Source organism: Jatropha curcas, chromosome 2 (genome assembly GCF_041381405.1).
Source record: "Jatropha curcas cultivar XTBG-Jc1 chromosome 2, XTBG_Jcur_1.0, whole genome shotgun sequence".
NCBI classification, from domain to species: Eukaryota; Viridiplantae; Streptophyta; class Magnoliopsida; order Malpighiales; family Euphorbiaceae; genus Jatropha; species Jatropha curcas.
In genome coordinates, this window is record NC_143152.1 from 6,438,614 (window position 1) to 6,459,347 (window position 20,734).

Sequence of the window (20,734 nt, forward strand, 5' to 3'; positions counted from 1 at the left end):
TCGTATATTTTATGAGCAATGATTAGCGACTAATTTTAATTTTAGTAGCTAATGTTTACACCAAAAATTCATTTAATTACATTATGTTACATTCTGTTATAACTCCAACATAATATAAATGTACAAGACAACAGTTTTAAATTTCTGATTTGAATTTTCCAATATATATGGAAACATAAATAACACACCTCCCCAATAAAAGAATAAAAGGAAAAAGTAAAAAAAGAAAAAAAAGATAATTAGATAAAGAAAGTAAAGTGAAGTACATGACCGTGAAAACGTGATAACTGGCTTTAGTTAAGACCCGATTCAAAGTAAACCAACCATTTTATGTGCTCGTGCGACATTGACCATTAGGTTCACCTTCCCTTCTCTAAGGTCCCAACCATTTATTTCGCCTTCAATCTTTCCTCTGTTTTATATCTTCCCATATGCAAGGAAGTCTGCCCGTCCCCCCCTGTCTTTGCCCCTCCTCTCTGTTTCTCTGAGCCATGCCTGTCCTTTAGCCATATGTGAGCATCTCTCTGCGGTCCTCTCCTCTCTCCTTAAAACCCAATTACAAGAAATTTTAGTTGACATATCTCCATGCTTTGCATTTCTTTATATTATAGTCATTAGTTCTTGAAAAATCTTGACTCAATATATTCTTTCATTATCATTTTCTTGGTATTAATTAGTTTTCTTGATTTTCTGTGCAGAATATTGCAGAGATTCAATTCATATAATACAGGCTTTCTTGCGGTTTTCATCCACTCTTCTTTTCATACCATGCAAAGCCCTTCAGATAGTAAAAGAGTAGGCGTTTATACCCACATGGGTAAATGGCCTATATATACACTGGCATGGTCTGTTCGCCATGACAAACGACACCGTCTTGCCATTGGAAGCTTTCTTGAAGACTACAGTAACAAAGTAGAACTCGTACAATTCAATCTTGACAGTTGTGATTTCTCTACCGATAACCGGTTAATCTTCGACCACCCATATGCACCTACAAAACTAATGTTCTTCCCCTCGGAAGACAGTGCAAATCCCGACATAGTCGCCACCTCTGGCGATTACTTACGGTTATGGCAAATTTTCGATGACCGGATTGAGCTAAAGTGTTTGTTTAATGGGAATAAGAGTAGCGAGTTTAATTCAGCAATAACTTCTTTCGATTGGTCAGATTTTGACGTACGGCGTGTCGCAACAGCTAGCGTAGATACTACCTGTACTATTTGGGATATAGAAAAAGAGAATGTGGATTCTCAACTAGTTGCACATGATAAAGAAGTGTATGATATTTCTTGGGGAGGCTACAATGTTTTCGCTTCCGCCTCTGGCGACGGATCGGTAAGAGTTTTCGATTTACGGGATAAAGAAAGATCAACAATAATTTACGAAAACCCTATTCAAGAATGTCCATTGTTAAGGCTAGAGTGGAACAAGAGTGATCCAAGATTTGTAGCAACTGTTGGTATGGATAGTAACAAAGTAGTGATTTTAGATATTCGCTTTCCAACTACTCCTTTAATGGAACTATCTAAGCATAAAGCAAGCGTAAATGCTATATCATGGGCTCCTGTCACCGGACGGCAAATATGCTCAGTTGGGGATGATTCTAGGGCTTTAATATGGGAAGTGTCCGAAAGTGGTGTCTTCGGCGGTGGCAGCGGCGGTGACATGGAACCTGACATGTGGTACGGATCAATGGCTGAAATTAATAATACATGTTGGTCACCTGTTGAGTTGGATTGGATTGCTGTAGCCACTTTGAATAAAGTACAACTCTTAAAGGTTTAATTGGAAGGAACACATTAGTTTTTCATGGCATTTTCCTTGTATGATTATTCAACTAGTACAAATTAGTTATTAAATGCATGCTTGACTACCTACTGTCTGGTTGTTTGGTTTCATGAATTCAACTTTAATTTAATTATTCAATCAACTAATCTCAAAATAATAATAATAATAATAATAATAATAATAATAACCTGATTCTTTTTTCACACTGATTAATAATGAATAGTTAAATTAGTTCAACCATAACGTTTAGCCTTCTTTTTTCATATATACCCCTATATTAATAATTTTTTGATTAATGTTTATAGAGTTTTTCAATAAAAAAAATCAATATCTCAACACATGTTTCAATTAGTTTTTATTACACTTCATAGTTATATTTGACTAAATATTTAGTAATTCTATACATATTAATTATTGGCACAAATTATATTATAAAGATGTTATAGGAAAGTTAATAAAAAAACAAGGCACAATAATTCCCCGTACAAGTAATCAAGCAATTCACTTTACATAATATACAAATTCATCTCAATGCACAACCTTAAAATATATAGTAACATATTATATTTATAAAATATGCATAAAATATACTGATGTTATTAAAATAATTATATATATATAAATATTAAAAGTACATATATATATAGAATAACACAGAAAAATGACTACATCAAACAAATAGGAAATACATGAATCGCTCTAATAAATTATCTACATATTTGCTTTCTATAAATAATATAATTTCTATCGAAATTTAGGCAACATCTCCCCTAAAAATTAGATTATCCACGTGCTAAAATATCAACAATTCATTATATATTTATTCAATCCACACCGTCCATCCGCCAGGCAATCAATCAAGTCAACTTTTCCCATCCTCTTTCAATCTCAACATCACCACACAACCAAAATTATAATTTACAATAACATTACATCTAAACTACCTTAATCCACACTTTAATTCTATTAATATATCATTATCAAGGTTCCTCAATTAAATCAACACTAATGAAATATATGGTAAAATATAATCAATGCAAAAATTAATTTAGCTAACCACAAATACTAAAAAAAAAAACATTCTAAAAATAGTCCAAAATTAAATTTATATACCCAATATATTCCTGCCGGAACTTGTTTGACCAGTGACAGAGTCTACGCGCGCCGGAGAGACAACCGGAGTGAGCTGGCCCACTGACTGTGGCAGGGATGGGACCAGGTCTACTGGCCTTAGCCAGAACTCACCGAAGACGGAGAGCAGCGAATACTAAAATATAATCAATGCAAAAATTAATTTAGCTAACCACAAATACTAAAAAAAAAAACATTCTAAAAATAGTCCAAAATTAAATTTATATACCCAATATATTCCTGCCGGAACTTGTTTGACCAGTGACAGAGTCTACGCGCGCCGGAGAGACAACCGGAGTGAGCTGGCCCACTGACTGTGGCAGGGATGGGACCAGGTCTACTGGCCTTAGCCAGAACTCACCGAAGACGGAGAGCAGCGAAGGATCAGTTGCTGAATCAACCAAAACGGGCAGCTGTGCTCACCAGAGCTGCGATCGAACGGCGCGACGTCAAGCGACGACTGTGGCTGAGGTCACGAGGAGCAGTGATCGAGGCTGGGATCGCCGGTGGTGCTGCCGCTCTCCCAAACGGTGACAGAGGAGTCTGGACTGAAGAGTAGCGACGCGATCGAGCGGAGGAGAACGACTGCGGCGCGACTGCAGAGCGATGGTGGCGGCGCGACGACGTGGGTGGTGCGACGAGCTCGTTCTTGATGGCCGGAGTCGCGCTGGAGCAGCAATGGAGCTGAGGCGCGACAGATCCGCGGAGGGCGGAGTCTGTCCCTATCGACCTCTGCGATTTGCGTTCGCCGGAACAAGAACAAAGAGGAAGAGAAGGAGAGACGGAGACGGCGGCAACGTGCTGGTGGCGCGGGAGGATCGCCGGCGACTGGGAATGCGCAAAAGGGGGAAGAGGGGTGAGGTGAGAGCTGGAAATAGGAAGAAAGAGGGAAAATTCTGGAAGGGTTTGGGTGGTTTGGGCTGGTTTGGTTTGATTCAGGTTTGGTTCGATTCAAATTATGGTTTTCAATTGATTTTTTTGATTTTTCAATCAGTTTTGTTCGGGTTATCAACTATACAAATCATATATTTACATTTAACTGGTTAGATAAATTTTCTAGGGTGTCAGTTTATTAAAATTTAAATGAAAAGTTTTGAAAATAAAAATTCAGGTTGTTTCATAAAAGTAGTATAACAATGTAATGAACTTGTTAGCTACTACTTCTTGTACTCTTTTAATTTTTTTTTATCCATATAATATTAAAGTATAAATTTTTATTTAGATTAAAATATAATTAATTAATTAATTTGTATTACACTTTTCTATACAAGTTATTTGTAATGTTACTTCTTATATACTTAATTTTATTTTTATATAATAAAGTGAACTCAAAATAAAGCTCAACACATTCTCTAGACTTAATCATTCAGTTTCTAATTTATAAATACAGATTCTTAAAATCCTAATAGATGCCAAAAAGAAAAAATAAAAATCAAGCATCACTCAATCTTCAACTCTTGCCCTTAACTCCAAAATTAATATTTATATACAACTATATCGAAAAATAATAAAAAATTATTTTTTACTTACATAGTGCATTAGAGAAAACAATATATTCACATGCACATTCTTGAAATCCAATAAGTAACTCAAAACATAGATATATAGTTCTAGATTTTTTCCAGTTTCTTGAATACTATTTTCTCTGAAGTTAAACAGATTTCAGATATAAGAATAAATATCAAAAAAATTAAAAATATTTAATCATTAAGAGGCGATCTATTTATTGCAGTGGAGATATATTATTAAGTTAAAGTGATAGTAGTTATAAATTAATTCAATAATGAAAAAAATGAAAAACAAAAAATTATTATTAAGAATAAAACTCTTTGAAGAATTCATTATATAACAAGAAACAAATTATATTAAAACAATTACCGATTTGAATATCAAAAACCAACCCCTTCTTTAACGGAAAAGCACGTAATTTAATGAAATTTGATGTTAATAGACAAAAAAAAAAAAAAAAAAAGGACTAAAGCCAAGTCAATAAAAGGAAATTATAAAGCAAATCATGTTAGAATCTAATATTGGTCAGTTAATGAAACATCCCGTAATTTTATTTTCGAAACGTATGAATTTTTGTTAAATCAAAAATCAAGATTTTGACTGTGTGGGCTGTAAGTACTGTATAACCTTAAACCGTGTCCAAATTCGCGAGTTGGACCCAAGCCCAAAGTATAGTATCGCAGCTTCTAACCGAGAATTTTCTAAATTTCTTAAGAATTATATTGGACGTTAAATATTAAATCAATTAAAAATAAATCAACCGGACCCATAAATCAGTTTGAATTTTTCGAAAACCAAGTGAAAAACCTGTAAACCAAGTAAAAATCAAGCCAAAACCATGAATCAAATCGAACCGAATGGCTTAGAAAGCTCTAAAACCCGCTTCCCTTTTATTTTTCTTCTTCTCCTTCCTTGGGCCAGCGTGTTTTTTCCTCCCTCCCTCCCCGTTTTCCAACCACCGCACGACGAGAGTGAGTGGCGACTGGTTCCCGAAGCCTCGCCGGTCATTTTCCCGGCCTCCTTTCATGCGGAAAGAGTCCCCAACGGCGCAAAATGGGATTGTCACCGCCGACAGTTTCCAACCTTTGATTTTCGACAATTTAGCTCGATTCAAGCGGTTGATGGCCTCAAGGTGAGCTCCGATTAGTTCCTCCCTCTTGTGCGAACATTTTCCATCCAAGAATCGACGGATTTGGTGGAAGGAATTGAAACCACCATGGATGGTGGCGTGAAGATGGCTGTGGCGGTCGATCAGGCCAAAGGAGCCACTATCTCCTCAAAACGACACCAAATTCAGCTTCTACGAGTGATTTCGAGCATTTTGGTGTAAGTATTGCAAAATTCTAGGTTGTTTGGGATTTACCGGCCACCGTGCATTGCGGGTCGGCGGCGGCGTTCCGAGGACCTCGAGCAAGGCACCAAGAGACAGAATCTTCCTCTCTTGCGTGGATTGTGGAATCGTTGTCCAAATCTCGATTGGCACGCTCTAAGACCCAATTCCAAATTTTTAGTATAAATTTCAAGTTTAAATTTACTCGGTAATTTAGTTGATTTCAAATAGATAGTTAATTTCGGGACTTTGAAATATTAGGCTTTGAAGATGTGAATTAGTTGGAGATTTTAGGAGGATTTAAATGAAGGTTTTAGTGGCTAGAATTTGGAATTTTATTAAATGCATTTAAGTGTATATTTGGACCTAACTAGCATTAAAAAAAGATAGTTAGGATTATTATCAGTATGATTTAAAATTGATAGAAGTTTTGGTTATACAAATATATAAAACCTTGAATTAGTTACTTTATAGCATGAAATATGAACCTAGTTGTTATTTGGCTATCTATTAACTAAATTGCAAATTAGTTGTTATTTGGAAAATATATGGATACTTTAAACTAGTAGGATGTAGAGATTAGGTAAATGTTTATATTCATTCATTAGTTACCTTATGAATCAGCTTAACCTTAGATAGTAGGGTAAGGCAACATTTTTGTGTAAGTAGTAAATGGCCAATAATGATGCTTAATCTTGGATTATTAATAGCTAAAGTTTTGTATTGTGATTAGATATTTATACTATTACTTGATATGGAGGAAGGGAAATTAGTTTGGTTGATTGCCCGTCGGATGGGCTGTATGAATGGAGTAAGTGTTTAGACGAATGAATAATGGTGTTATGGCGGACACGATTAGTTGTTGTAAATTGCCCGATGGATGGGCTTTGAGAATTTTTGGTTAAATTGTGGTATAATCAAATTTTATGGGAGGTTCTGCTGAAATCTCGATAGAATCTAGGCTAATCACATATAATAAATAAGTTAATGGGTTTATTTAGATTAATTCTATACTTTGAAATATTTAAAAAAAGTTCTTTATTTACTTATATTATTTATTTATTTATGTATCTATGTTTCAAGAACCAATTATTATGTTATTATCTAATGCTCTCATGTCTATTTGAATTGACATATGAATGTTTATTTGAACCCTTGCATGCTAGTGTTTAATTACTTGATATACTTGCATTTAATTGCAAAGCTTAATTATTTGTATTGTGATAATGTTATGCCTTGTTTGTGTGGAGTTGGGATGAAGTGGGTCACCATAGGTCTATAAGGACGGTCCTGTAAATGATGAAAATATGGAATTTGACTGTTGGCCAGCTATGAGGAGATCGGCGGCCCCGTGTGCACCTGATGATATGATATAGATAATATGAAAAACCACAGAGTAGCCTCCTGTTGGTATGGAAAAGAAAAGAGGGAATGGAAAAACAATGAGAGGGTTTTCAAGTGAGGAATAGACTGGTCGGCCATGTATAGGGGATTGACTCCCTGATGCACACATCATGAGAGGATAGGCCATGTAGGAGGATGGCTCATCGAGGGTTTCAGTGACGCCGCAGACCAATTTCCACGTGATGTGATCATGTGAAGGTATTAATAATTGTGATTGTTGTTGTTGTTGTGTCATTTGTGTGATCGCCTGCATGATCATATATCTAATTGGATGACTAGATTGATATATTTATACATTCGTGTGAATATATGTGTTGTGCAATAATTAATATTCATTAACAAACTCACATCTCTCTTGTTTAAACTTTTAGGAAGTAGATTTTTCTATGTCCCGGTTAAAGCTCTATTTCTTTCACCAAGAGCTAGAAAAGAATTTGCTATTTTTAGATATTAATTTATTAAATAGTTATATGTACGAGGACTTATTTGTATTTATCTGTTAGTGAACTCTACAGTTGTATGAATTATGTACCTTTAGTCGTGTATTAAAATAGGTACGTTAATTTATGAGTCCATAGATGATTTTATTATTTTCTCCAAGCGTATGTATTACCAGTAGCTCATAGTATGAACGAGATGTATTATCATTAGCCCCGAAGTATGTTTTATTCGAGACATCTGAGATTGAGCCAGTAATGTGTGCTTATTAGATATATACATATATATCTAATTTATATGGGTTTACTGTTCCTAAAATTTTATGTGTAGAGTATATGAGTTTTGTAGTTTAGGCTTACTATGGGTCTCGAGGGCCTTAAGTTTACCTAGGCCCCAGTGCCGATCCGGTCCATGGAAATGACTCGTGACGGTTAATGAGTTTATTCAAGTATTGCGTTTCTCTATTGTACTAAGTTGCACATTTAAAATAAATAAATAAATTAATTAATTAATAAAAAAAGATTACATAAAGAAACATTTTATCATCTTCGAAGGCACCCTTAATTTTCTCTACAACCATGAAAAAAATTTAAATGATTATTCCTCAGTTTTTTACTTGTTATTTATACTCATTTTTATTTTTTTTATATTAACTATTGATTATAATTTTTGTCTATATTATTTAGATTTTTATAATGTTAAAAAAAATATTTCATATGAGATTAATGTAAATATAATGATTAGTGTATACAAATAAATACACTTCAGTTCAATTTATATCGTCTAACAAAATTCATTATTGTTATATATGTATAATTCTATCATATCACCTAACAAAAAAGTTTCAATGTAAATAGATATACAGATATAATAATAAAATATTATATATAATCTTAAAATTTAATTTTTAATTTATTTTTATTTAAAAATAAATTTTAAAAGGCTTAATCATATATATTATGTTTGAAAATTTATTTATAAAAAAATATCAAATCAAATCATACAAATATAAAGAAAAAAATATTAATAAAAATATAATTTTTTTCCTTTTTATATCTTTCTCCCGAATAAAATATTATGTATATTCTATTTAAAATTTATTTTTAAAAAATATATATCCAATCAAATCATACAAATATAAAGAAATAAAGAATATTAATATAAAAAATATACTTTTCTTTTTTTATCTCTCCTAAATAAAATATTTTAAATTATAATCAAAATTGAATCAAATATTTAAAAATAAAATATAAAATCATTATTATATATATTGATTAAAAATTAAATTTAAAAAATATAAAACTTAAAATTTTGAAATGCTTAATTATCTATGTATATTTATTTGAAAAATAATTTTTATAAATTATATTCAATCAAGTAATAAAATGAATTCTCTAATTGGCTATGACTAAGATAATTTTAGGATATTTGAAACTTCAATAAGGGTGATATAAGAAATTTTATTATTCGTCTCTATTGCCACATTTATATATAGTATAGATAGATATATTATACATGTAAAAGAAATAAACATGCACCCATACATGAAAATAAAAGCGGATGGATTAAATACCTATCTCTTGTAACGCAACGGAAGATAAAGCCCTAGCTTTTGTGGTTTCTTCTACGATTGGTAAACCGGTGATACAAGGCTAGAGGTTTATTGTAGCGCCCTTAATTCTATTTTCAAAACTTTTTGAATTAATTCAATCAAAAATCCTAAATTTCCTATATGAGTACTAAGCAGGTTGGATGGTATTTAGCCCAGGTAAAAATCATGTTGGGCTTGAGCCCATATTGAGATATCGAAAATCCAATTTTCATTAAACCCCGAGAATTTCATTGATAAATTATTAAGTGATAGTTTGTGGCAATTAATTAAAAAAATAAAAAAAATAATAAGAAGTCTAGAAAATCATTGTAGAACAAACTCAAATTAAAGAGAATTCTAGAGAGATCAAGAAAACCCATTAAGAATCATTGAAAAAAAAAAAAAAAAAAAAGAATAGTCTAAAACCAACTTGAACCAATCCAAACCAAATAAAAATAGAGCAAACCAATTCAAATCTAAAAGTTTTGTTGAAATCGAACCGGAATTACTTAAGACCTGAGGAAGAACCGAATCGGACCAAAAACCCCTCTCCCCCTTCTCCTTTTTTGCGAAGCTCCGATCGCAGCACCCTACGCCCCTCCCCCATTTCCAGACTGATCAATGGCCAAAGAATGCCGTTTGCGCCACCTGAGCCTCACCCTCGGTCCTCCTTGATACAATAGCTAGGCCACCCTTTGGCCTGTTTCCCTCACAACAGAAAGAGAGAAAGAGAGAGGGAGTGTGTGACAATCCTTCTCCGGCTACTCCAAGCCGCTCCAACGACTTCCCTTAATCAGGTAGGTCGATTACTACCTCTTAATACTTTTATTTGGATATCTCTTATGTAATTTATGGATAGATTGAAGATTTAGAAAGATTTTGGTATTTAGGTTTTATATTGAAATAAATTGGAATTTTATTAAATAATGGCATGATTTGTGAAAATTGATAAGAGATTTATAAGTTTCATGGAATTTAGAACGATTCAGTATGAAAAACGTTGAAATTTGGCCGTCATGGACGGCAGTGACTGCGGCGGCCCGCGAGCATCCAAAAACTCAGAATGTAGAATTTGACTCCTAGATCTTGTATATGCAATTGAAATCGCAGTTCGACTTCATTTAGTAATAGAATCATTGATAATGAAATTTAATATATATGCTTCTAAGCCGAAATCCACAGGAATCAACTAAACAAGAGACCTTCTGACCTTAGAAAGACTTAGTCAATTAGATAATTTTTAATTGAGATTATCTAGAATCGATTATTGTTGTGAATCAAAGTTAAGGAAGTTTTAGTTCTATATGATTATAATATTGAATCTTATTATCTTTAAGTGTAAATCACGAATCAATAACAGACAATTGGGCTATCTTTTAGTAATTTGCAATTTAGTTGTTAGTTAAAGAATGCATTAACCCTATGGTACAATTATGGATGAGTTGAGCTTGGATGCGTTTGGTGCAAATGATGGGATATAGTTAGTAAACTATTCATAATAAAAGGGAAAGGACTATTTGTCATTTTTTTATTTTGTTATTGTAATTATATAGCGTTTTTTATAAACTAAGAATGTGATGATTAGTTGGTATCGACATGAATTTAGTAAATAATTAGACAAATGATTAAGAAGAATAAATAATGATTACGGCGGATGGAAATATATTGATGAGTATTGCTCGATGGATGAGCATTAAGAAATTTTTATTGAATTGGTGTTTCTAAACAGGTGGAGTAGTCCAGTTTGAGGGGAGACTCTGCCAGATTTCCAACAGAATCTCCATAACTCTAGACTAAGTTATGATGATAATTAAGTAGTTTAGTTTGGGTTCTGGTGGCAGCTTCTCATTTACTTTTGTTATGATCTTCGGTTGTCTTGGTCCCTATTTAGCCCCTCCGGATCAGAGTCAAGGATACATTGCTTTCTTTTAATATCATAGTGAGTAATAATAAATAGTGCATATCATCATTTGCATACATATATTATTTACTTTATAAAGAAATATTTATATAAAAGATAACTTAGCATTTATATTTGTATTTATATTATTATGTTATTATTAATATATAATTATATTTTAATGTTTGCATATTAATGATTCATTTGGGGCATTATGCTGAATGAATTGTTTGATTATTGATACTGTGAAATTGCTGTGCCTTGTTTGTGTGAAATTGGAATGAAGTGGGTCACCACGGATTTGTGAGGGCGATTTGCGATACCGTCGACCATGTATGGGGAGATCGGCGTCCCCTTGTGCATATATATATATGATTGATATGGAAAAACCACATGTGGCCTCCTGTTGCTAATAAAAAAAAAAAAAAAAAAAAAAGAGAGAATGGAAAAACAATGCGAAGGCTGTTCAAGTGAAGATTTGACCGGTCGACTATGTATGGAGATCCGCTCCCTGGTGCACACGTTTGAGAGAGTGGGCCATGTGTGAGAACGGCTCGTCGGTAGTTTCGGTGATGCCACTGACCAATCTCCACTTGTTTGATTATGTGAAGGTGTATTTATATGTGAGTGCTGGCGTTGTGCCATGTTCTGGACTGATTGTATGTTCATTTAAGTATTTTAGGAAACATTTCGTGTGATCGCCTGTGTTATGCATTATTTATTATTATTCACTGAGTTGCAAAACTCGTTTCCTTTTTTGTTTAACTTTTTCAAGGAGTAGACTCTCCATTGTTCCTACTGAAGCTCTGCATCCTTCCCTGCACAGCTAGAAAAGTAATTTCTAATTTCTGTAGTTATTTAAATTATTTGGCTTTTTATTTCAGGACTCTATTATATGTATATGATGTTGAACTCCGTTTTGCATCTATCTGAAACTTTATTCTTCCTTCCCTCATAAAGTTTGTTAAAGTAATAATTAGATTTTGTACAATAGTTTCTATTTAGCTAGGTTCCTCTAATTTTTGGAACAGTTGCAGTATCCGCAATTACTATAAGAGTGTTATGTATGTAACAATAATAATTAAATATGAACTTTATTTTGAGAAAATTTGAATCTATGGTTTAAAATTTGACTGGAGTCCAATGAATGAGGTTTCGATTATATTTTGTGAATGCATATGCTATAGGCTCGAGAAAAATTGAATAAATAATAAGTGATGAATATGTATATTTGTATTTGAATTAGGGTCTTGAAATGATTTTGGACTGTTATCAATATATTGAGTCATCCAATTGAATATTTTTATTGGGATTGTCTTCTTGGGATATCTTTATGGATTCATTGATTGAAAAATAGTGTTCCAGACTTACTACGGGTCTCAGTGGCCTTAAGTCCACGTGGACCCTAGTGCTGGTTTCTATGAAAATGAGTCGTGACATTTATCTTCTGCTGTGCTACAAAGGTAAGGTTTATCTTCTATTGTGCTATTGAGGCAGGTATTTAACCCACCCGCTTTTATTTTCATGCATGGGTACATATATATTTTTTTAGTATTGGTATCAAAGCTTGAATGCCTTGTGTTCTAGTTTGTATATCAATTGAATGTGTCGATATATTTAGGTGTAAATATGTTTATATTAATTGTACAGTTTACAAATTTTAGGTACCTCTATTGTATATGTTGAGAGTATTATATATCGTGAAATCAATAATTATGTATATATGTATAATATATATTTGATTTATTTTATAATTTTCTGCAATGTGTTATAGAAAATTATGGTGTGTATCTATAAGACTCCAATGATGGCGAGGAATGATGAACAGAAAGAACAATTATACAAAACGGTAAGGAAAGCGTGTAAGATAAAATTAAACCTATAAATTAATCCACATGACTGAGAGATTCTAATATCACAAATGAAATGAGTTCACGAAGCCTATCAATAGATAATATAGAAATGTGGTATCATACATGAAACGAGTTCATAAAGCCTATTAATAAATAATATGGAAATGTTGTTTAAAGGAAGAGAGGAGTCTCTATTTAATTATGCTTGGCTCGGTATATGATCATCCCTTCTATATGTATAGAGTTGTCGAGGATAGATATAGGGGAAGTGGAAAATGCTCCTATCATGGATTAATCTAGTATTTCATGAATAGTTTCTACAAGAAGGGAGCAATTAGAATGATCACTTGTCCTAGTGCAGAGTTTCGTAGTAAGGCTATTACTAAATCGGGATCTGTTATGGGTAATGGGATTATTTACTTGACATCATCTTCTCCTACCTTTTTATTTTAGTTGGACTGTCGTGAGTAACAGTAATTCCACTAAAACTCTAAATTTTATTCCTTAACCAACTAAAATAATATTTAATTTAAACTTATCTAAATATCACAATTGATTAAATTAATTAAACAAATTAATTATATAATGGACATGGGTTAATATACTAGTTATGAGTGTACTTATACTCGTCGATGGATTCTAACATTGTAAATATACATATAAATTATAGATCGATAATCATTTATAATTAAAAAATTAATTTGATAATAGATTAATTAATTAAACAAATTAATTATATAATGGACATGGGTTAATATACGAGTTATGAATGTGCTTATACTCGTCTATGGATTCTAACATTGTAAATATAAATATAAATTATAGATTGATAATCATTTATAATTAAAAAATTAATTTTATAATAGATTAATCAATGTAATCAAAAATAGTTTGATGCAATGTGCATTATAGATATAAATATAGATTATAGATTGATAATTATTCATGATTAAAAAATTAATTTGATAATAGATTAATCAATATAATCAAAAACAATTTGATGCCCCCATCGAGCACAAATAAAATTACGAGGGTTGAATTTCAATAGGGAAAAGGAATAAATTTCAAGAGCCGAAAAATTTGTGCTCTTTTTTAAAAGACCCAAGCCTGACTGCGCGTCCATCTCCGGCGTGCTCAATAAGATATATATATATATATATATATATTTTTATATATATATATATATATTTTTTTTTAAAGTAAAAGGAAAAGGAACCTTCGCTTCGCCACTTGAAACGCATTTGATGCGCAGTGATCAAACAGGAAAATGGCCATGACTATTGAAGGTACGCTTCTTAATCTCTGCTTTCGTAAGTAAGTACTGGTTTCTTCTATCATTTAAGCCGAGATTAGCTTCTTGCTTCCTTGTTTTGCTGTGCTTTTTTCCTGTGTTTCGTTTAATTTGGGGGTTTCGTTTACTTTTCGAGGGTTTGCTCTTGGAAATTATGGAATTTCGAGTTTAATTCACCGAAATTTGTGTTATTTCTATTTAGAAGCTAACCGTTTGTTTGATTCTTGGCAAAAAGTGCAAGGGAAAGATTAACAGGACAGAAACTTAATGCTTGAAAATTGGATCTTCTACTATCGTTTAGTTAATTTTATATATTTGATTTAAATTAGTCAGTCTGCTAATGGAACTCGCTTAGTATTGAGGTCTAGAATTTTATGTGTTCTAAGGATTCCTGTAGCTAATTGCTACTGATTACTTTTAAGATAGATAGAAACGATGGACTGTGTTTATTCATACTTGTTTATGTGTTTTGATGTTAACTACTGCAATTTTGTGTTTATTTTTAGTTCTTATTAATCTTGAAGGCTTGCGGTAGTATTACAATGTAATCTTTTATTATATTAGATGGTGTCTATTGCTAACTATTTTTGCTTTGGTGCATTGCTGTTTTTGGTTGCTGAATGGACATGGACTTCTATCTGCAGTGTAAGTTGGATGCTTTAATCTTTAATTTCAGCTTGTTCTGTACTTGAGTAAGATGATATATAACATGTCTTAATTGAAATGCAGGCTTGCTGGGCTTGCTTTTATGTTTTCAGCTAGTATTCTATTGCAGATATTGGTATGTATTCAATCAGATTGGTTGCATCATGATGTCTCTGCTTTATCACTATCAATTAAAAGGTTTTCAATATATTTCATGCATTTAATATCATGTTACTTACTTTCTGGTGGGATTTTCATCTTTCGGTATCAGCTAATTTTTATATGTATTTTTATTTTTATGCCTCATTTTGGCTGGTTGTCTCTCTTTACCTGGCTTTTACTTTTACAAGATGAATATGGAAGAGATTGGATCCTCCTATATTCTGACAGCGCCTTCTTCTGATCAAATTACTTTGTTTCACTTTTCTTGACGAGTCAAATTATCTTTGATTGTGACACTATTTTCTTTGCAAAGAATGGTATAAGAAAAGTAAATTCACTCTAGATAATCTGATTCCGTTTTCAATTAATATGATGTATTGATCACATTACTCTAATAGCCATGGGGGCGCTTGAGATTTTATCATTGACAAAGCTTGTCAACACATTAAATCCCTGGAAAAATTGAGAGAGAAGCATTTCAGAAAGTGTGATTTTGTCACGTGAGTGTTGTTTTAGATTCCATAAGGAATATGATACGAATAAAAGCAATGGCAAATGGCTATTGCATTCTGTTAGTTTTTCCATTGAGTTCTAACTTTCTTCAGTTTATTCTTTGTGCCAAATGCAATATTGGAGTGGAATTTCATTTCATTTTCACTTGCAAGGTTAACCAGAAGGGGACTGAATCTTTAGTTTAGTGTGGTACTTTTAGTTCTTTTTTTCATTTTGGAGCAGGAATTCTTGAACTAAGATACAATTGGACAAGATACGAAAGAATGTGGGATAAATTTGAAAAATCCTGTAAAAATTATTAGAAGCAAGCAATTAGTAGATAGAAAAAGGTCTATACTTTTGATTATCTAGTTTGTGTTGCTGAAATATGGGGAAAAAAAAAGGTGGGTGTAAGCTTTTGCAGATTTTTTATATAAATTGCCATGCTTCTATTAATTCTACTCTTATATTCCCTGTCAAGTAAATGAAAGGCAAGTCACGGGATCGGGGGATTAGACTGAAGGAAGAGAAGGCTTAAACAAGCAGTCCTAGTCCTATATTGCATGTAGGAAGGGAAGCTTGAATTTATGCTGGGATATATTCTAGTTAATCGGCCTTCTTTATGGATCTCGGGGTCCTATCTACATTCATTTTGAGCAGCCGTCCCAAGCCATTAATTTAAATCCCTCAAGGAGTTTAGACCAAAACATTTTGAGGTTCATGTTTTAAAGGTTGATTTCTGAATGAGTTAGTATGTGACATATTATTGGACTGCAATATGCCTAACTTTCATTGAGAAATAACTTGTCAAGAATAGCGTTACACATAAAATATGAAAAATAAGATGGTGCCATGAAGCTTGCAAAGAACAATCAAGAAGTACGCAAGCTTTTATTATCTGCTGAGATTGCTAATTTAATGATTAAAGACGTGGTGTTTGGCTAGACTGTAATTGAATTTGTCTGCATGAATAAGCTAGTTACTGTTTTATGTTCTTGGAGCACATATCATGCTCATGATTGCTTTAGCTCAATTCAAGTATGAAAAAAAAGAAGTGAATTTTAATTGTTTAGTGCTGCCCTTGGTTGGCTCACTTTCTTAAGATCATTTGTGTAGTATAGAGAAATAACTCCTCAGTTATCATCTTATTAAGCCTCATTGTTACATTATGGATTTCTGAAACTATGGCATAGTCGAAACTAATAATATGTGTTGCTATGCTCTTTAATTTTATTTACTGTTGAAATAAATTCAAGATTATACTCTTGTTGATCCAAGTCTGGTTGGATTAGGACATTCAACATTGCCCCCCTTCTCTTTAACAAGTCACATATTCCATTCCCAGAGGCTTTTTAAGCAGGGCTTTGCAACCATGAATACATGATATGATCTAGCAATGGAAAAAAGAGGTTTATACAACTCCTAAGTTTTGGAAACTTAGCTTTTCTTACCTTGTTTAATTCTCTTTTTTTGAGGTTCAGTGAGCATATTGTTGCCACCAACATCGGTAGGCTTCTGTTTATTAATGACTGATGTTTTTTCTGATATTTTTTAGGAGGTCCTTTTAGGCTTCCTAATCTCTTATCCTATTCTAATGGAGTTGGACGAAATAGGACATTAGAATAGGACCCTACTTCATTTAAATTTGTGAATATAAGTCTTCTTTATCATTTCTTTTAGAGCCTTTGCAAGAAGTCTCGGGGGAAGTATTTGATGATAGGAGGGTTAGGTTGGAAGAAGCTGAATATATCTCAAGGATAAATTTTAAAACTGGAATGTGAAACTATTGCCTATATAAGAACTGAGATTGAAAATGCAATTAAAGTGGAAAATAGGGATTTAAATAGTTGTAGGTAAAGGGTGGTCTTCCTTGGTAGCATATCAATGGGAGAATGCAACTTAAGAATGGATTTGAGTAGGTTATTTTGAAAGAAGAACTAGTTTGGGGCAGAAAGCTAGATAGAAGTAGGTGGAGAAAGGGGATTGGGGATTCCAAAACTTGGTTTTCCCATTGATTGGCCAATGTTCGGAGGAAGGAGGGAGAGTAGTGAAAAATTTGGAAACTGGTTGGTGAGACTATTTTCAAATCCTATATTTTTACTTGTTCTTAGGTTTATTTTTATGCTGATATGAAAAAAAAATCATTTTGGATTATGTCCATTTTTTTAAAAAAGGGAATCTAGATCATTGTACTGGCATTTTGAGGATGAACAATTTAGGATGGTGTTTTCTTTTCTTTTTCCTTTTTTGCTAGACATTTGAAAAGTGCTCTTCAAGTCTTATGGAATATTATTAAGGATGACAAATTACATGCTATACTGCTATTGATGTGGTTAGAAGTTTGAATACAGGAGACTAGATTCTACTTTTTTCACCCTTGTTTCTTAGAAAGATAATTCTATTAATGTTGACGGAGTGTTGTCTTCATTTTTAGTTATATTGCTCTTCCAATCACATGGTTTTTATTGAAGACAGGCAAACTGATGATTTGGGGATTGATAACATAGTTAATGATGTTAGGAAGAAATATAAGATTACCAATGCTGTTGAATTTTAAAAAGGCTTTTGATTATGCAAATCAGAATTTTATGACAAGATTATGGATAAGAACATACACGGAGTTGGAGGGAACAGAATACTTGTCACTATATCTTCTGAAGAACACTGGGTTTTACTGATGAATTTGGAGACATTTATAAGAATCAATTTAGTATTTTGGTGAGGATAAAAAAGGCATGAACTATAAAGTTAATGTCATTGCTTTGTTAGTCCTGATTTAGAGCACCTAGCTGCAGAGAAATACTATAATTTTATGGAGCCAAGTATGATTTTGAAATTACCATGTGAAAATTTTTTCTCTCCAATGTGCTATTCTATTTCAATAATTCTGAAATTGCAATGTGTAGGATATTTGGAATGTTGCTCTACCCACACATTCCAAATTCGAATATTGAATAAAATCAATCTCCACTTGTATTTGTCCCAAAGATTGTAAACTCTGCTGGCATACAATCCAAACCTGTATAATTTATATGGATGTTTAATTGGTAAATATATTTTTAAAAATATTTTTTTATAAACCTAATCCTGTAAAATGTGCTTCCGTATAATAATTTGAGAATTAATCAGTAATCCTATATGAATAATTATTAGACATTTACATAATAATAATAATAATAATAATAATCCACCTCTGAAGTGATTATTTATTTTTAAGTCCATTAACATTTTAAACCTGTTTATAAATATCAAATGAACATATGAACATGGTGGATAGGGTCTGGTGGTGCCCTAATTGCTGAAAGAAATATAAATGTAGAACTCTTCTACAAATGGATTAGATAATATTTGTTTGTTAATTTATTTAGTAATTAGATTTATTCTTTTTTTTTTTTTTTTTTTTTTTTTTTTTTTTTTTTTTTTCCGATGGCAGGCTTGTGCAATATATAACAACTGGTGGCCAATGTTATCAGGTTTGGACTGTTTGATATCTGATTTATATGCCTAAATTTTTCACATTTATGGTGATGATGTGAGTTTGTCGTTTAATAGCTCTCATGTACGTGCTGGTTCCTATGCCTTGTTTATTCTTTGGAGGTGGGTCTACTCAGTTTCTGATTAGCCGGGATGGTGGGGGGTGAGTACTTAACTAGGCACCTCCTTATGTAAACTACTTCCATGTGGTTCCTTTATTGATTACTCTTATATATCTGTACCATGCGAAAGCACATGGAAGTTACTATTAGGTTCATATTGATATCTTTCACAATAACTTTCAGCTTTACAGATAATTTGCATTTTTTTGCTTTTTAAGTTGAAACACTTCTCATGCAATATTTCATTTCCTGGAGAAATTATGGGTAAATAACTATTCAATCCCTTGGGTTTGGTCATAATCACAATTTTTTTCCTCTTCTTGGTGAATACGCTGATTGGTCCTTGAGGTATAGACATGTTCAACTATTTAGTCATTCCATCGAAAAAGTGTGATTTAGAAGTTAAAGTACTATGTAATATTTAACTATTTGATCTCTAATATTTTATATTAACATTAGCATTTAGTCCATTACATCTACTATTGAATTATTATTTAGTCCCTTAATGGGAAAAAATGACACTTTTAACAGAGCACTAATAGTTTAATGGAGCTAAACCTTAAAGACTAATTAATGTATTGAACAAACAAGAGAGACGAGGTTATAGTTATGACCAAATCTAAAAGACTTGATATTTATTTATCCATAAATTATGAACATATCTTATTATGCTGACTGATTTGGTTGTTTGAGACAATTATTTTGCGTTATTTGATGTATAGGCTTTTTTAACTGGTCAGATTCATGAATATGCAACATTAAGTTTTTTGAATATTTTACATTGCAGTTGGGTAGATGCTGCCAAATTCCTTACAGGGGCATCAGCTATCGGAAGCATAGCAATTCCAATTATCCTTCGGCATGCTCACATGATCGAAACAGGAGCAATGTTGATCGAGTTCACATCGTTCTTCATATTTGTATGCACGGTTTTATGTTTTCATCGTGCCAGTCTAGAGGACGATTGGTGATTGATACAGCTCTTACTAAAATCCTACCATGAATGAGTAGCATGCTTTCGTTGAGTGGATAAATTAGGACCAACTAATGATATGTGTATATGGGAAAGAAAATGCACGATGTCCCACCTTGTATAAAAATTTCTCTTGATGTATATCTTTCAAAGGAAGAAGATGATATGATGTTTGCTTTGCTTTGACAAAATATAGTTTGTTACCATTATTTAAGTTGCATAAGTGTCTTGTTCTGTGCATGCTCTGTTGCTTTTAAGTACCTTTAGTCAGTTTGGCATTGAGGTTTTATTTTATTTTTTCCTTTTTTTATGAACAATATTATTATTACATGTTGGAAAAAGTGTTTTAGGATATTTTAATTTTTATAATGAGAACATATGAAGTTTATTTTTAAAGTACAATTTAATAATTTCTAATGTTCTCAACAGCTCAGAACAATAATATAGTTCGCTTTTTTTTTTTCTTTATGACAATTATTGTTTAGTTATGTTCTTCATCTTTTTATTGTTCATTTTTCGCTTAATTTGTAATTTTAACGCTTTAAAACCTTTCAAAATCAAAATGTAGATTGTATGTGAATAAATCATGATACACTTTTTAGTATAGATGAATCTTATCAAATTTTTTTGT

General features: G+C 32.2%; 2 protein-coding genes and 2 long non-coding RNA genes across 6 annotated transcripts; 3 read left to right on the top strand and 1 right to left on the bottom strand.

Annotated features, from left to right (window-relative positions):
* The first annotated feature begins 362 nt into the window (after nucleotides 1-362).
* LOC105635887 (WD repeat-containing protein LWD2) lies at nucleotides 363-1,926 on the top strand. 2 transcript variants are annotated; one of them, XM_012219018.4, is made up of 2 exons: nucleotides 363-512; nucleotides 699-1,926. In XM_012219018.4, the coding sequence occupies exon 2, from the start codon at nucleotides 769-771 to the stop codon at nucleotides 1,783-1,785; it is 1,017 nt and encodes a 338-aa protein (XP_012074408.1). In that variant the 5' UTR covers nucleotides 363-512; nucleotides 699-768; the 3' UTR covers nucleotides 1,786-1,926. The 2 variants fall into 2 exon arrangements, with proteins under 2 accessions (XP_012074408.1, XP_020535643.1); XM_020679984.3 differs by having other exon boundaries at nucleotides 419-529.
* A 653-nt stretch (nucleotides 1,927-2,579) lies between these two features.
* LOC149498141 (uncharacterized) lies at nucleotides 2,580-3,942 on the bottom strand. Its single transcript, XR_016319427.1, has 2 exons — nucleotides 3,149-3,942; nucleotides 2,580-3,055 (listed from the first exon to the last, which is right to left on the bottom strand). It is a non-coding gene; the product is annotated as an uncharacterized LOC149498141 (long non-coding RNA).
* A 5,528-nt stretch (nucleotides 3,943-9,470) lies between these two features.
* Nucleotides 9,471-12,015, top strand: LOC105635888 (uncharacterized). 2 transcript variants are annotated; one of them, XR_001046938.4, is made up of 3 exons: nucleotides 9,576-9,988; nucleotides 10,921-11,130; nucleotides 11,378-12,015. It is a non-coding gene; the product is annotated as an uncharacterized LOC105635888 (long non-coding RNA). The 2 variants fall into 2 exon arrangements; XR_016319380.1 differs by lacking the exon at nucleotides 10,921-11,130 and having other exon boundaries at nucleotides 9,471-9,988.
* A 2,802-nt stretch (nucleotides 12,016-14,817) lies between these two features.
* LOC105635889 (Vacuolar protein sorting 55 (VPS55) family protein) lies at nucleotides 14,818-20,317 on the top strand. The gene is made up of 5 exons (XM_012219023.4): nucleotides 14,818-14,880; nucleotides 14,965-15,016; nucleotides 18,968-19,007; nucleotides 19,087-19,171; nucleotides 19,918-20,317. The coding sequence occupies exons 2-5, from the start codon at nucleotides 14,984-14,986 to the stop codon at nucleotides 20,099-20,101; spliced, it is 342 nt and encodes a 113-aa protein (XP_012074413.1). The 5' UTR covers nucleotides 14,818-14,880; nucleotides 14,965-14,983; the 3' UTR covers nucleotides 20,102-20,317.
* Nucleotides 20,318-20,734: the final 417 nt, after the last annotated feature.

Bases quoted from the DNA above. Each gene is read 5' to 3' on its own strand.
- LOC105635887 (XM_012219018.4), top strand. From the start codon at position 769: ATGCAAAGCCCTTCAGATAGTAAAAGAGTAGGCGTTTATACCCACATG.
- LOC105635889 (XM_012219023.4), top strand. From the start codon at position 14,984: ATGTTTTCAGCTAGTATTCTATTGCAGATATTG. The intron at 19,008-19,086 runs GTTTGGACTGTT...GTCGTTTAATAG, and splicing joins CTGGTGGCCAATGTTATCAG to CTCTCATGTACGTGCTGGTT. The intron at 19,172-19,917 runs GTGAGTACTTAA...TTTACATTGCAG, and splicing joins ATTAGCCGGGATGGTGGGGG to TTGGGTAGATGCTGCCAAAT.